The 16,771-nt window shown below is 36.9% G+C and overlaps 1 protein-coding gene across 1 annotated transcript in view; it reads left to right on the forward strand.

Annotated features, from left to right (window-relative positions):
* Positions 1-16,347, forward strand: part of TBX18 (T-box 18) — a 38,081-nt gene extending 21,734 nt beyond the window's left edge. Inside the window, exons 5-8 of the mRNA XM_018567136.1 lie at positions 628-795; positions 3,939-4,003; positions 10,827-10,921; positions 15,587-16,347. Of these exons, the coding sequence (XP_018422638.1) occupies positions 628-795; positions 3,939-4,003; positions 10,827-10,921; positions 15,587-16,302 (1,044 nt within the window). The 3' untranslated portion in view covers positions 16,303-16,347. The remainder of the gene's footprint in view (positions 1-627; positions 796-3,938; positions 4,004-10,826; positions 10,922-15,586) is intronic.
* The last annotated feature ends 424 nt before the right edge of the window (positions 16,348-16,771 follow it).

Below are 16,771 nucleotides of genomic sequence, written 5' to 3' on the forward strand. Positions count from 1 at the left end.
TTGACATGTAACTGCAAACTGAACCATTTACTCATTTAAAAATGCTTTTTCTTTTTTCTTCTATTAATGATTATGTGTTTTACATTTGAAATGTCATTTAACTGATTATATTCTGTCACTGTAACCATGTAAGTTTTGAAACTTTCGCCTAATTGGAAACAAGTGACTATTTTCCCTATTACTGAAAGCAAGAGCGCATATTGTTCCTATGAAAAGCTAGGATACATCGGCAGCTACATCAATAGGATTTGGGAATGGTCAAAGTACCATTTCCATCACAGTTTGTTCTTGATTATTCATGCCTTCCACCACGATTTTGAAGTCGTCAGCATTAAAATAAGTTAGTATTAGCTTTTGAAGTTGCAGGATGAAAACCAAACCACAATTTCAAACGCACTCTTGATGGCTATTCAACTGTGAATAATTAGGATCAGAATAGTATTCAGAACTGAGAACTAAATTCTATTATGGGCTAAAATAGGCAGTTAATTTATATCTAATGATTAACTTTTGGTCACCTCTTTACATTAATATATATGGTCTCTGTAGGAAAAAATTGTTCTTATAAGGGAAAAGGATAATTGAAATGTTCCACAGTAAATGACAAACTAATGCAATTTTCCACAGATTATTCTTCATTCAATGCACAAATATCAGCCACGTGTCCATGTGATCCGAAAAGACTGTGGGGATGAACTGTCTCCAGTAAAACCAATTCCAGCAGGAGAAGGCGAGAAGGCATTCACATTCCCAGAAACGATATTTACTACAGTTACAGCATACCAGAATCAACAGGTACTCTTTTTAAGTTTTCTTTACTAGCATAGGCACTACTGTATAATGAAAATGAAATGATCCTATCGTTTGAAAGAAAAACCAAACCTTGTAATATTAATATTATGAATGAACAAATAACAAACACTGTTCACACCATCTCCAGACTGATGGGTTTTGTAAAAATCTGCACCAAAAACACATACACAGTAATTCCAGTGGTTTTTAATGTGGCTACTTTACATCATTGCATTCATTTTCAGACCTTTCAAAAAAAAAGTACAGCAGCATGCTGTTTTTTCACACCGGAACACATAAAAACGTATGTGAACACATGTAAATGCACATGCTTAAACTTAATGCAAAACCAATGAAAAAAATGCACTGGAACGCATAAAAAAACGTGTAAAAAGTGCACATGTGGAAAGACATCCGGAACATGCAGGTTATGGTGTGAGGTTGATAATTTGCAAGTTATGGTTCTTAGGAAATTGCAGCAAACTTGCTAGGCTAGTAAATCTTAAATCAGATTATAAGGCTATTTTTTGTTTTAGTTTGTGTGTTACAATAATGTGTAAGAATTTTGAAAACAAATAAATGAAGGTTTAGAGATATATACAGCAGATGATCTAGAAGTTATGGCAATAGGAACACATTTATAAACCTAAAAACAATCAAATTATCCTTTTATTGTAATATTTAAAAATATTTTTAATTTATTTTGTTCTGTTTTAAAATCCATGTTCACCTTTTCTGTGGGACAAAAGAGCTGTACACTTGGAAAAGGCAGTTACAACCACTGGGATGAATTTGTGTCTGTCTGTAATGTTCACTTATAGTAAATGAGAGTAGGGCATTCCTGCAGGATTGCCTGATATTGACTTTATGACATTATGAGATGGTGTAATTTTGTTCAGTGTTATTATGATGAGATAATGTATTGGACAGTATCATTCGTCATAGGTGATTTCATACTGTTTTCGCATTCACTAGGACAATGTTTATTCTAGGACAATAACTATTGAATTATGAACTATTTTAACTCTCACTGTGTCAGGGCGGACTTATTTCAATATTTGGTGAGTCTCTAACCTGGTAGTATAATGTGCATGTCAGGTGCAGGGACATCTGATATGTTCATGCTTCCTACAGGTTGGTGACTCAAATAATTATTAGATAAAAAGGATAAGAATGAGAGGTGCAGAGCATGCACATATAGAACAAGCCAGCAACAGACGCTCTTATTTTTTTGTCCTGAAAAGTTCTCTTAAGGATGCGGAGGCTCCTTGTTACTCACTCATAATCTGTAATTCTTTGGTCAAATATTAGTCATTAGTTGCCTACTGATCATCAGTAGTCATTTGTCAGTTGTCACTTTTTTTAATCAAGTCACTGTTCTAATACACAGGGGTCTATTCACAAAGCTGCCGAAGGATCTGGCCGTAGCTTCGGCCGATCCTTCGGCTAGCTTCGGCACCAGGACCCCTTCGGTTCAGGAGAACCGAGGGGGTGCTGTACGGGCTATTCACAAAAGCCCGTACAGCCCGCGAAAGCAGCCGAACCATTAGCCGAACCCAACGACCGAGACATCAGCCGAGCATTCCGGATCTGATACTGAGATATGGAATATTCTAAAATAGAAACTATTATACAAAACAATAGATGTATTCAGTGCAAAAACATGTTTTTGTATCAATTAAGAAAACATTAGTTGTAAATAACTTTTTTGACAATGGTATTTAAGAAATATAAAAAAAAGGGGGCATTTTATATTATCAGTTTAGAAGGAAAGGCAAAATGAAACCAATATCCCCATAGCAACTTCAAATTCTGCTCAGTGTCTTTTTTATGAAAACCTTTAATAACCACTAAATAAATACTTTCATTTAATATATGTATGTGCAATCACATGACTGCAAACCCTCTGAGCTATGTCCCGTCCTTTGTGAGCAGCAGGCGGAGACATTACAAATGAGGTACATCAAGGCAGGGGGTGACATGCAACCAGCTTGTACTACAAGCTAAAGTGAGGGAGCCAAACTCTGATTGGCTAGTGCAATTAAAGTATTCAAGGGGTAATTTGCAGTCTCCTTAGCAGCAAGACACTTTCTTCACAGTCATTTTCCTGATTGCCATAGTGACAGTGGTCTTCCAAGTATTCAGGATGCAAATTAGCTACGTCCACTTCTCCCACCAGTCCCTGACAGTGCTCCTGTTGAGAGCTTGTCGGCTTGCATGATGAAGGCACCCTGTAACACCATGAAGAACTAATAACTTTCGCACCACCAAGTTCCTGTTGGTGGAGAAATAAAGGATTGTGGCGCTCTAAAATAATTGTCAGCTTCTATTTAATTATAATCAATAAGGCAATCCAGGAAAAATAACAGGAGAGCTTCTCATCTGTGTTTTCATGCAACCATGCAATTAGTCATAGAGTTGATACTTTATGACTAGGCACAAGGTGGCATGACATCCATGAGAAGCTCCCCTGTTTTCTTTCCTGGAATGCTTTAATGATAATAATAAATAGAAGACAACTTATTTTTAGAGCGCCGCTATCCTTTATTTCTGCTCTATTGACACAATCTGGGCTGCCAACCATTCGGCGAGTGTTTGTGGACCAACCATGAGCAGCACTGCATTTTGAACTCTACCTGCTAGAGGAGTGGAAGGAGGCCAGCTTCATATCCTTCTACCAAAGCATTCCCTGACCAGGAAGAAATGCCATGAGGCCAAGCAGCTGACAATGGAGTGAGTTCCAGGTATGGTGCAGTCAGGCAGACTCTATCAACAAGCTAGACGAGAGGCTGTTTGAGAGGGAGGGTGACAGTGAATGTGCATGAGGAATATCTAATGAGGTGGGGGGCTTCCAGATGCAGATAATGCTGGAGGATAATTCATTTGAATAAGGGCTACATATCATTGTTGGCCTGGCACCAGAACTTCATTGCTAAACAGGAAATGAACAGGATCAACAGGTAATTGCTGTATGATAAGAAAGCAATTAAAATATGAACATATTATGATTGTATAACTATTATGAAAAACTATTGACAGAGATTTTCGTTTTTGCCTGAAGAAACATTTTAAGATAATAAAAATACATGTTTTATTGCTATCATTTTTGTAACATATGTTAATTAAGTTTCTGTACATTTTTCCAGATAACACGATTGAAGATTGACAGGAATCCTTTTGCAAAGGGATTTAGAGATTCTGGGCGAAACAGGTTAGTGCTAGCTGTTCTAAATTACTCTAAGGTAACATTTTGACTGAGCATCTTTCTTTGTAAAATTAACAAAGTACCGAGTACATTTCATGCAGGGATACTGTAATCTGTTCTAAAAATGTGTTTTAATGCATAGTTTACATGTTACATTTTATATATACAGGAACAGTCATTTTTGCCTACTTTGTACTGTTTCTTAATCTTAATGTCATGCCAACCGTTTAGGTCTGATTACTGAAAACAATGCACTCGGGTTGATTTACTACAACTAGTAAACGTTGTTCACTTTGCACAAATAAGGTTGGTAAATAAGGTGAACCTGTATTCACTTTGAATACCCAATCATGTCCTAGGGAAATAAAAAATTATATTTGCCAGCACATGATTTGGTATGCAAAGTAAACAGAGGTTCATGTACTAATATTCCATTAGCAAATCAATCCCACTCTCTAAAAGCAAGATTTTGTTTCAGCAGTTGTTGGCCATAGAGATTTAGGGGTATATTTATAAAGCATTAAATGTTTATTTATAATGTTATATATAAAGCAGTGAATGTACTGCAGGTGTATATTTCTGGTTCATGAGTTTTAAACCAGAGTAATTAAATCAACGGCAGTAAATGTTTGGTGAATATCACATTCACTGATTCATAAAATATACCCCTAAGAGATTGCTTTGAAATGGCATAAAACAAAACTTTAAGGTAAACAGTAAACAAAAATGTAAAGGGTTATTCATACACTATATGTTTCTTTTAAAGCAGGCCTATACATTCTAGTACTATTAATAGTATGAAAAGTAAGGCATTTGCTTTCTTTTAGAATGCTTACAATTTTTCATTCTTCAATGATGGTCATGTGAATGAATGATGTGCTAGTCAGAGCTAGGGAATTGGTGAATCTGCTTGAATAATGATCATATGCCTTGTGACCAAAATGCTCTGGCATTTGTTTGTGTGACAGACTTGGGGTGGAAGTTAGAATAATTACAAAGAATACCAGAGAAAGAAGTCTTTGACATTTTCTTTCACTTTTTGTTAAATCACAGAAGACAAGGATTAAAGTCATGGAGATTACCGATCTACTTTAATAGGCATTGTTTTCAAATACACAAATCTAGTCAATATTCAACAGATCTTTAAGGTCATATTAGAGAAAATTTGGCCCAACCTTCTGCATGTTTAAAGTGCCTAAAATGGACAGGTTTTAAGAAGATAAGACAATTGTAATCTTTATCTAGTATGGAAAATCTAAATATATGGAGACTGCTGGTGATTGACTTTTTGATTGTCCTTGCATAATCTGTATTCAAGGATTTGTAGTTTTGAAACGTTGACCAAATCTAATGAGGCTGTCCAAACTTTCTATGTGCCCTTTAATATGATCAGCAATCTGTCTGTACTCACACTCACCGTTCAAATAATTAGCACCAAAATAATCTTACTAGCGATCACATTCCATCTCTTTTCGTAAACAATGAACATTATACAGTTCCAGTGGGATTACTCAATGAACCGAGAGCAAAACACAAAATACAAACTGCACTTCCCATAAAAACAATGAAAATCTTGTAATAGCATGGGTTGCCGGCCTTTTCTTCTTAAAAAATATTTGAATACTAATGACTGAAATATTTAGTATTATTTTACCTCTTCTCTTGGTTTCTACCTTTGAACAAAGCCAACGTTTACTGGATTTGGGTAAAACTCTTAGGGGTCTATTCACTAAGCAGCCGAAGGATCTAGCCGAAGCTTCGGCCGATCCTTCGGCTAGCTTCGGCCCCAGGACCCCTTCGGTTCAGTAGAACCGAAGGGCTGCTGTATGGGCTATTAACAATAGCCCATACAGCTCCCGAACTTGGCCGAGCGGCTCAGTCGAGCCGAAGGCATATGCTTTGGCTCCGCTGAGCTGCGCTGAAAGCCGAAGCTGGCCGAGCGGCCGGCCATTGGCCGGCCGACAGCTTGCTTCTGACAGCTGGGCGGAGCCAGCCGTGATCTTACAGCTGGCTCTGGCCACTTGCAGAGAGATCAGCGTCTCTGGTTACCAGCTAACCAGGGACACTGATCTCCAGACAGCCTAACTCTCCCGGGCGCTCCGGGAGTCTCCCGATCCTGGCTGCCAAAGAGAGAAACACTGCTTTCCTTTTTTTTCTATTCTGACACGGCTTTGTGTCAGAATAGAAAAAAAAAAATTTCACCATAGGAATGCATTGCTAGATTCTTATTGGCTATTTCAATTTTCAATAGCAAACTAGCTATTGTACCCGCCCTCTGCTGCAGTTCTCCATCAGGTCCCCACTAGTGATTGACAGCAGCAGAGGGTGGGTACAATAGCTAGTTTGCTATTGGCTATTGTAAATTGAAATAGCCAATAGGAATCTAGCAATGCATTCCTATGGCCAAATTTTTTTTCTATTTTTTGACGGCAACAGAACCGTCTGCCAATAGAAAACTGTTGGGCGGAGCTAGCTCTCATTGCTAGCTCCGCACAATCGTTTTCTATTTTTATTTTTCTACTTTTTTAACTATTTTTCTGTTCTGCTCGGTCCCACAGAGGGAGTGAGCAGAACAGCCGAGCCGAATGCCGCTCAGCGGCATTTGGCTATTCACTCACTGCTGTTCGGCATCTATAAGAATAGACCGAACAGCAGCGAGTAGCCTGCCGGAGATTCGGCTTAGCCAATCCAGATGTTGGATCGGCTGAGTCGAACTCTTTCTGCACTTCGGGTCAGCCGAACATGAAGCCACGCGAAGCCACCCAATGTACGGCTGATTTCAACCGATATACGGCTGAAATCAGCCGTACCAGCCTGAAGTGAATAGCCGAACTGCGTTCGGCTCACTTCGCTTCAGGTTGGTCATTCACTCGGCTGCCTACGGCAGCTTAGTGAATAGACCCCTAATTTTAGAGAATTACTTTAAATTAGTAAACTACTCTTTGCATATTCACTTAAAAGTTTACTCGTTGTTTATTTAAGTCCTGTAGAAAAGTTATAATATTAATTACTTAAAACACGATTCATATACCTTAAAGTAATGTTGAACTCTCATGCTTTTTTTGAATGATGATTCCAAATCAAACAAATATTCATTGCCCAGCAAAGGATTAATTTAATTTTTTGCCTGAGCACTTACAGTCATCATATTACAGAACAGCTCCAACTCTATCAGCTCAGCTTCCCTGAGGTTCCTCTTGAGTACCCGTCTAAGGGTAGGGGAGAGGCGGGGGGAGGAGGATTGGGGAGCAGGGAGCATGGGAATGGCAGCCCTGCTGTGCCTGTGTATTTGTGGAGACATGCACAGCTTACTAGCACATGCAAGGGTGCCTCCATAGGACTCTGCAATTGAGAGGAGACACCCTAAAGCAGGATATCAAGGCCAGTGCTCAGAGGAGCAGCTAATTCTGTAGGAAGTTAAAACTTTTAAACATCAAGTAATTTAATCAACATTTGAAATAGCGTAATAACTTTTGACTTAAATATCACTTTAAGCCCTTGATTAACATAAATTCTTTAAGTTATTTATATTTTTGTACATTTATTTAAGCATGGCTTTTGCATAGTACTAACTCACAGCATTTCAAATGACATAGTTATATTAGTTACCCCTTATTTCTTAGTTTTACAACAAGCCTCTGTCATTGCAACGTTGAGGGGGAATTAAATATTAGCATGAATGTGTTGCTGTTAGGAAAAGGCTTGCTTTGTCTCTTTATTGCTTTTGCTTCCACATAGAAAAAAAAAAAGTATTTATTCTCTTACTAAAAGGAACGTTTTCTCCCTCTAGCTCATTGCTTTTGTTTGATCTACAAGAAGGGTGACAGGCTAAAATCTGGTTTAGTTTAAGAGGTGATTTAATCACAGCTCAGAATTAGTCTACTTTAAGACCTTGGGACCTTACTTCACAGATATTACAGTCTCCGGACTACAAAGAAATAGGCTTGAAAACAGAATTCATTCCTGAAGCACACCATTTTCCAATAAATAGATTAAAGGGATTGTATAGTGTTTAATATATTTCTTTATTATGTTCAGGAATAAAAAAAATATATATTTTTTGTATTCCATTTTTTTGTCGGGTAAATGTGAAATATTGCATATAAATATCTATTATTTGCAGCAGGTGGCACACTTGAAGCTACTCTGCAGCTCTCCAGCAAGCTGACTTAGGCTGGTTCACACATGAGCGTTTGTACCGCGATTTGCGGTCCACGAAACGCGCGTCAAACGCGCGTTTACCAAACCTATCAGGCTGTATCATAATAGATACGCGCTGAAATACGCACCAAAGAAGCTCCTGTACTATTTCGGACGTAGGGCGTTTTACAGCGCATAACAATGTGCTGAAATACACCCAGGTGGGATCCATGCCCATAGCACATAATGGGATTTGACTGTTTGAGCGTTTTACAGCACTTAGTTCAACGCTGTAAAACGCCCAGGTGTGAACCCAGCCTTACCGCTTTGCTGTGAGTAGCCTATGTTGTGAATAGATCTGAACAGCAGAAGATTGAATTACACATGCACAGTTTAATGTAATAGAGGACGGACACCCCTCTCCCTCCTAAGAGATATAGACAAAGTTGGGTTGAGCAGGCAGTACAGCGACTGCTTACTAAAAATCCCTAAAACCTCTGCAAGCAAATTCTCACTGAAACACCTTCCTTTAAATAATTGTTTTTTTAAAAATAAAATTATAATGGTACAACTGACTATTTTTATAAAACATGAAAACATTTGTAAAGTAAAAATTACCAAAAATTGTTATAGTTTCCTTTAAGGAAGAATTAGGGTTATTTGCTTATTTTTATACAAAAATGTATTTTATTTCAAAAGTTATTTTTTGAATATCATCTTTATATTATTGTTTTATACCAAGAAAGCAAAAATAAGTAAAACGTGTTTGAATAATAAAGATCAAATCACAGACCTTGAGGACTAAACATACAAACTTCACATATATTAGTGAACAAGGTAAGACTCTGTTCACTTTGTTTATCCAAAAATATGCAAAGAAAAAAAACAAGATTTTTACATGCAGATGATTGTATGATTAAAGTTAACAGAGATTTATCTTATTTACTGAATTTAGTAAATTAGTAAATATTCATAAACAAGGGAACGTTCAATTTCTATGTTAACAGGCTGAACTCCATTTGTAAACCAAGCCTAGTACAGTAAGTGAAGTTCAAAAAACTACTGCTGTGGATAATTATATGACATGGCTGCATTCAGGGTATATGTTATTGACTGGCTCATCAAAAACAAGTTACTTATCGAATCAATGAACGGTTGCTTGCTCAAGGGCTTTGTTGTTGGTGAAAGATAACTTTTAATCTGACCGCTATATTTTGCAACTTTTGTCAAAGCCATCAAATGGAAAATGCACATAAAATATACTTTACAGTAACTGTGACTATGACAGCAGTGCAGCCTCCTATAGGAGATCAAATCTAAATATATATAGTTTCTAATAGCCAATCTATTTAGATTTCTAAATTTAATATATCTTTATTGGTGTATGACTTACCAAATCACTACTTTATCTACTAAGCTCAGTGAACATTTACTTTTCAAAATTAATTTACACTTCATTTTGAAGTCTCTACACCTTTAGCAAATCAACCCCATTGGCTCACTTTCTGAAACTGGGAGGGAAAATTATATGCAATTTAGCTGACCTGCTTGTCTAGCTAAACAACCATGAATGTTTACTGCCTGTGCCTTCTTTTTTGAGATAATTGATATTAGTAGTGATAATATATGGTACGGAAGAAAGCTAAAGATATATACTCAATAAAATATGTAAAAATATGTAATGACTGTATTCATGCATACTTCACATGTCGATAAATCAGGTTACAATGACAAAGTAATAGAAATATTTTTCTGCTAGTTTTTTTTTACTAAACACATTTTGCAATTTTAAATAATAATAGATGTAACTATAGGGGACTAAAACAAACTACAAGTCAAAATGTGACAGAAAAAAAAATGTCATACAATGCAATTTTGTTGATTTAGTTGTTAAAAATGTTAACAATTTTACCAGTTAAACAGGTTTTATATTTAATAGATATCAGCAGCTTAAGCTGTTAAACGTTATCCTGGAGAATATTAGCAAAGTGAAAGCAAATTTATGTGGTGAGAATAAAGTGCCATTCTTTTGCTAAAGTTTGAGTCTGACCCTATAAAATGTTAAATCAGGAAGGCAAAACAATTTCAACCCTGTAAATAATTGTAAGTATTTCATTAAATATATGTGGCCACTTGATTGCATAAATTAAATTGGTGATAAAATGTGGAAATTGTTGGAAGTCATCTTGTATAAATTATCACCCAGGCTATACTTCTCCAGGAGGTACCTTTTTATCTCCTATTTAACTAGAAGTAAAAAGTCTGCGTTACTGCTGAAAATAAAGGCATTTTTTCCCCCCAGGTTTGGCTAATAAACACTTTATAGCCATCACCTGTACAATATCTGTAATTTAAAAAAACATGGCATAATACTGTTTGATGGGTATAAGCAAGTTCTCAAAGCAGCATTAAATAAAAACAAATCACTTACAGTAAAATAGTTGAAAAAGTTTATAAGTAGAAAAAAAACGTTTTTTGAGAAGCTTACTTTTTTTTTTTTTACATTTTTTGCTGGTTTTCTCATCTATCTGTAAAATCTAGAGGAAGGCAATATATTTAATGTCTGACATAGTTTGAAGAATGTACTTTTTAGAGTCAACCAAAGTTTACCTACTTTTAAGGTGCTAATCCTTTACATTTCGTATTTGGTCAAAAAATATTAATAATTGGAAATTTGATTTTTTTGTAGGATGGGTTTAGAAGCCCTTGTGGAATCATATGCATTTTGGAGACCATCTTTAAGGACTCTAACATTTGAGGATATACCTGGCATCCCAAAACAGGGTAAACATCTTTATACTTTGTTATACATACTGCATTTCTAAAAATAGCAGAATTATTATGATTGCAGCATAAATAATGATGACATTATGGTTGGTTTTAGAATTTATGTTTCTTGATAAGTCTTTTGATTTTTATAAAATGTTAGTTGTTGCTGCCTTTGGAGGTAAGGTACAGTTTATATGCACCAAAAAGTATAAAGTAGAAGGCTTTAGATGAAAAAAAACTATATTGTTTTGTATTTATTGTGGCATCTACATGATATAACTAATGCCTCGTCTTTTGAGTGTAGTTACACAAAGAGATAACCAAGAAAACTTCACCTTTATTATTCTTATTCAAAATAATGGTCTGTGCGAAATAGAAATTTTCTAAAATGAAATCAATACTATTTAAAGAAATAAAGCTTTTTAGCTGTGTTTTGAAAGAGATAGAATTTGCAGATATGTTTCTTGTTATATTAAATAAGGCTTTACTTTAACTTTAAGTTATATTCAAAATGCTAATAATTAAATTCATGTATTAACTTTGATTCATTATTATTTCAATTTATAATTATGTTTTGCATATTAAATATAGCTGTCAATATTACAGTATTAATAACTATCAATAATATAGTAAATATAGATATTAAAATTGCTTATGCTAAGCCACTATATAGAGAACAGCCATACATTCATGTGGTCAAATCTTTGTGGATCCTTCAAGATCCATACCTTGTGGACTATAAACGTCTGTGATGATCCCTTTAACAGCGAACAGAACTGTGCATTAAATGCTTAAAGCAAATCTGTCACATAGGAGAATTCCAGGGTTGTGGAGAATACTAAATTATGTTTGAAATTTAAGCCACAATTACAGTGGGTACTTATTACCTTTATTAACTCAAACAAAAATGGAAAGGTTAGGCTCCTCTGATAAAATAGCTACTGATAACCTTTCTTAAACATTTGAACAAAAATTTGGTATAGTTAACCATTTTTAGACACTTATTATTTGGTTTCACTTTAAGCAAAAAAATAACATTTTAAAGCTTCCAATTTCCTCATTGGCCAGCCATTGGTTTTGCATCCACACAGCTGGCAGCCATGCCAGTTTCTTACCCTTTAGGACTTGCACCTGTGCCATGTTGTGGCCTTAATAAGCCATTCTTTATATGCGTTTTTAGGGGTGTGTGTCATCAGGAGGCCAGTATAATTCTGCACTGTATCAACACTTTTAAAAAAAGTTTCTTCTCGTAGCTTTGATACTTGTCTTGTGAATGCTGATTGTTTGTGTTCAATTTCTGTTGTCATCTGTCTGGGTTTTATATCACTTCTCTGAATATCACCTGCAATGACTGCAATGCCTTCTCCCAGTTTACAGGCAACGCTCTAGCCTTGGTACCTTGCATATATAGGTGTTATGTAGTAAAATCCATAATTTTCCTCAAGGTTCCTGGTGGACACCAACACTCTTTAGACCTTGCTTAATGGAGGAGCCAGTACCTGCTCTTAGTGTAACAGCAGGTCTACACAAATTCATAATTCTCTGCTTAGTCAATAGCTCTTATCATACCCTTGCTTAATACTTTGCAACAGTTTTGAGCAAGCTAAGAATGATCATATCCTCCAAACACACCTGGGCCTGTCCATTTTCATCAGCTACAAATCTCCTTGTAACAGCTCTACTGTCAAGTCTGGTAGATCCTATTCATTGTGGATTGTTTTTATACCAATATCAATGCAATTTAGGTTCTGACTGAGCTAGATGGTTTTTATGAATGTATATTTTATGAATTTTATGAATACAATATTATGGGGTCTATTCTCTAAGCTGCCGAAGGATCTAGGCGTAGCTTCGGCTGATCCTTCGGCTAGCTTCGGCCCCAGGACACCTTCAGTTCACTTTAGCCAGCTTCGGCTTTCACCTCGGCTCATTTGAATAGTGAATATTTGAATAGTGAATAGTGAATAGCCCGTACAGATTCCGAAGTTGGCCAAGCGGCTCAGTCGAGCCGAAGGCATATGCCTCGGCTCAAATGAGCCGAGGTGAAAGCCGAAGCTGGCCAAACCGTCATCTCACGGCTGGCTTCGGCCACTTGCAGAGACAGATCAGCGTCCCTGGTTACCTGGTAACAAGGGCTGCCGTTCTGTCATTACACTAAGAACCCAGCGGAGTAAGATGACGGCTGGCTCCGGCCACTTGTCGAGAGATCAGCGTCCCTGGTTATCAGATAACCAGACGCCATCTGTCATTACACACTGGGAACCTGGCAGGGCCGCTATGATATCACAACGGCCTCTCCGGGTTCTCAGTGTGTAATGACAGATGGCATCCCTGGTTACCTGGTAACCAGGGACGCCATCTATCATTACTCTCCCAGACGTTCTGGGAGTCTAACGCGGCTCCCGGGCCGCCCAGGAGAGAAACACTTTCTTGCGCAAAGGTTTACTCTGCTTGATCAAGCAGAGTAAACCTTCCCTTGCGATCTGTTTTCTTTTTTTTTTCTGACATGGGGCCGCTGGCTGCCCTCAGTCAGAAAAAAAAAAGCCAGCATAGGAATGCATAGCTAGATTCCTATTGGCTATTTCACTTTGCAATAGCCAATAGCAAACTAGCTATTGCACCCGCCCACTGCTGCTGTCAATCAGCAGAGGAGGACCTGCAGTTCTCCATTAGAACCGCCCGGCCAATAGAAAACAGTTGGGCGGAGCTAGCTGTCACTGTTAGCTCCGCCCAATCATTTTCTATTTTATTTTTTCTACTTTTTTAACTGTTTTTCTATGCCGCTGGTTACCACAAAGGTATTCGGCTATTCACTCACTGCTGTTCGTCATCTATGAGAATGTTGGATTGGCTGAGTCGAACTCCTTCTGCACTTGCTGCGCATGTTCGGCCGACCCAGAGCCACACAAAGCAAGCCGATGTACGGCTGATTTCAGCCGATATACGGCTAAAATCAGCCGTACAAACATGAAGTGAATAGCCGAACAGCGTTCGGCTCACTTCACTTCGAGTCGTTTATTCACTTGGCTGCCTACGGCAGCTTAGTGAATAGACCCGTATGTGTGTCTAGTGCCGTACAAAGGGATACAGATGGTCTACACAAATCAGTGAATCTCATTTTTTCATGAAGGGGTCTGCAAATAAAATCAATACAGCTGGTCCAGACTTATTTTAATATCAGTCAAATCATGGTAGTACATTAAAGGAAAGCTACAGTGGCCTTGGGTCAATTAGATTTTTGTTAACTTTATACATTTTAAACTGTAATTTTTCATCTTTGTATACTTTTTTTTATATTTTAAAAAATATATAATACATGTATTTAACACATAAACATTTAATACACAGTGCACCTGTGACACCAATATCACAAAGCATTATGGGTTTTCTAAAAAAAGGACAGCAGAAGTTATTTGCATTCAGACTCTCTCTTTAATTGACTCTTCATATGGCCCTGTATAAGCAGAGCAGGCAGGGAAGGGGTGGGACGAGGATGATTCACTGGCCTAACACATTCAATCCTGTGTAAATTTTAGCTTGAACTGTTAAGCTTGTTAAACTTTAAGGCTATTTAAAAAGGAGCTTAGTAAATGTGGGAAGAGACTAGATAACTTCCCAGTGCCCAAAAAATAATTTGAGATATTTCTTAGATATCAATTTAAAATATACGTCATTTTTTTGCTTGAACATAATAAATACAGAAATAAAATATGTATAAAAGACTATGCATTCCCTTTAATGATCAACACTTGGAGGTAACTTGGAGACAGATGGACTTCATTTGAAGATTTTTTATGATTCATTCGTAAGAAATAGTACATTCTGTAATGAATTACCTGTATGAAAAATATTTTGCTACGATTGCAGAACTTTAATACTTAACACATTGTCCTATTAACTAAAAAGTTTACATGAAGTCCTTACTTTCACTTAAACTGGATGATTACTAAAATAAGTTAATATATGCAAGTTTAAGCATACAAAGAAACCTACTGTTATATAAACATGCACTTACTCAGAATATATTTTAATATACTAGATATCTGAATAGGACGTATGCAGAGAAGTGTAGCTTAAAGTAGAAATACACTAATATAGTAAAAGATAATTGTAAAATTGTATTAAAAAAGCCCTCAGTAATCATAAAGTTAACCAAGTAGCTGCCTTGTAAAAAGTAAATAAACACTGTGTTAGGTTGCTAACAGTTTTGCTGCCTTGTTAGAATTGTGTGTCTTTAACATCGCTCCTCCTATTAGGAATCCCCTGCTGTATCTTTGAGTGGGTGTCCCTGGCTCAGGCTAGCATACAAAGAATGAAGACCAATCTAGGGCAGATTCCACACATGTATGCGGACTTGTGGACACAGCCAGGCACTCTTTATTTACCTTTCCTAAGGAAAATGCTGCTCCAGGCTCCTTTCAGTGCTGTACAGTTGGTCAAAATGTCTGATTAGGGGAAAGATCAATCAATCAAAATTCCTATCCTTCCTTTTAGCAAAACTTATGTTTCTAGACTTTCATAAATCAAACTACTACTGAAGGGAACATTGTTCCTATCAGAGGTAACTATTTATGCCTACTATTGCTTTCAATGCATCTACCCTGGCAAAACTGTTGAGATTATATATAGCATATATGGAATTAATATGTATAAATAAAAACAATTCATTTTTTTTTATAGGCCATGCAGGCACTTCCTCTTTCCTCTCTGGATCTGGAGCTGCAGCCACTCATCCACATCTATTACCAGGTTCTCCATGCTCTTCTCCTGCTTTCCACCTTGGAGCAAACACAAGTCAGCTTTGCAGTCTGAGTCCTGGAGATTATTCCGCCTGTGGTCGTTCTGGCCTTGCACTTAATAGATACAGCACATCACTTGCTGAAACCTATAACAGACTCACCAACTCGGCTGGCGAAACCTTTGCAACCCAAAGAACCCCTTCTTATGTTGGAATGGCGAGCAGCACCACAGTAAATATGTCAATGCCCGGAGCTGACAGTGACAACTTTGGATGTCCTCAAACAAGCCTATCCATGCAAATTTCAGGAATGTCTCCTCAGCTCCAATATATCATGCCTTCACCAACAAGCAATGCATTCAGCAGCCAGCCACACCAGAGTTCTTACAATGCCTTTCGACTGCACAGCCCATGTGCACTGTATGGATATAACTTCTCCACTTCTCCCAAACTAGCTTCTAGTCCTGAAAAAATTGTCTCATCTCAGGGAAGTTTTTTAGGCTCATCTCCAAGTGGAACCATGACTGACCGACAACTTCTGCCTTCAGTAGATGGTGTTCACCTCCTTAGTGGTGCTGGACAGCAAAACTTCTTTGACTCCAGAAGTTTAGGAAGTCTAACATTATCAACATCTCAAGTATCTGCACATATGGTTTGACCATGTACTCTGTATCTAAAAGAGTTCCTTTTCGGGACTGAATTTTTATTCAACTTTAATATTGTTTGTAAATAGTGTACCTTTTCAGATCTGAACCCTAAATCATTTTGAATTTTGTTTGTAGATATGTATATATCTATATATACAGTATATATATATATACATTACAAAAAGACAAATGCACTATCTCGCTATTAACTATTTTTCTTTTTTTTGTATGTTTTGTACTTCCTGTATTTTGCCTATGCACAGAATAAATAGCCTACCAAGCACAACCACTTAGACAAAGTCTACTAAGTCTCCCATTAATTATACATTTACACTTGTCTACTCTATTATTTATTATAAACATAATTCAATGCTGAAAATAGGACTCGTTTACTAATGATTAATCAATGATTGTAGAACTACTAGGGATACTTAAATATTTGTAAGAAAATTCTCCTGTAATCCTGCTGGTTAGAGTTGG

The sequence above is a fragment of the Nanorana parkeri genome, unplaced genomic scaffold (genome assembly GCF_000935625.1).
Source record: "Nanorana parkeri isolate BGI_ZX_2015 unplaced genomic scaffold, ASM93562v1 scaffold1014, whole genome shotgun sequence".
NCBI lineage: Eukaryota > Metazoa > Chordata > Amphibia > Anura > Dicroglossidae > Nanorana > Nanorana parkeri.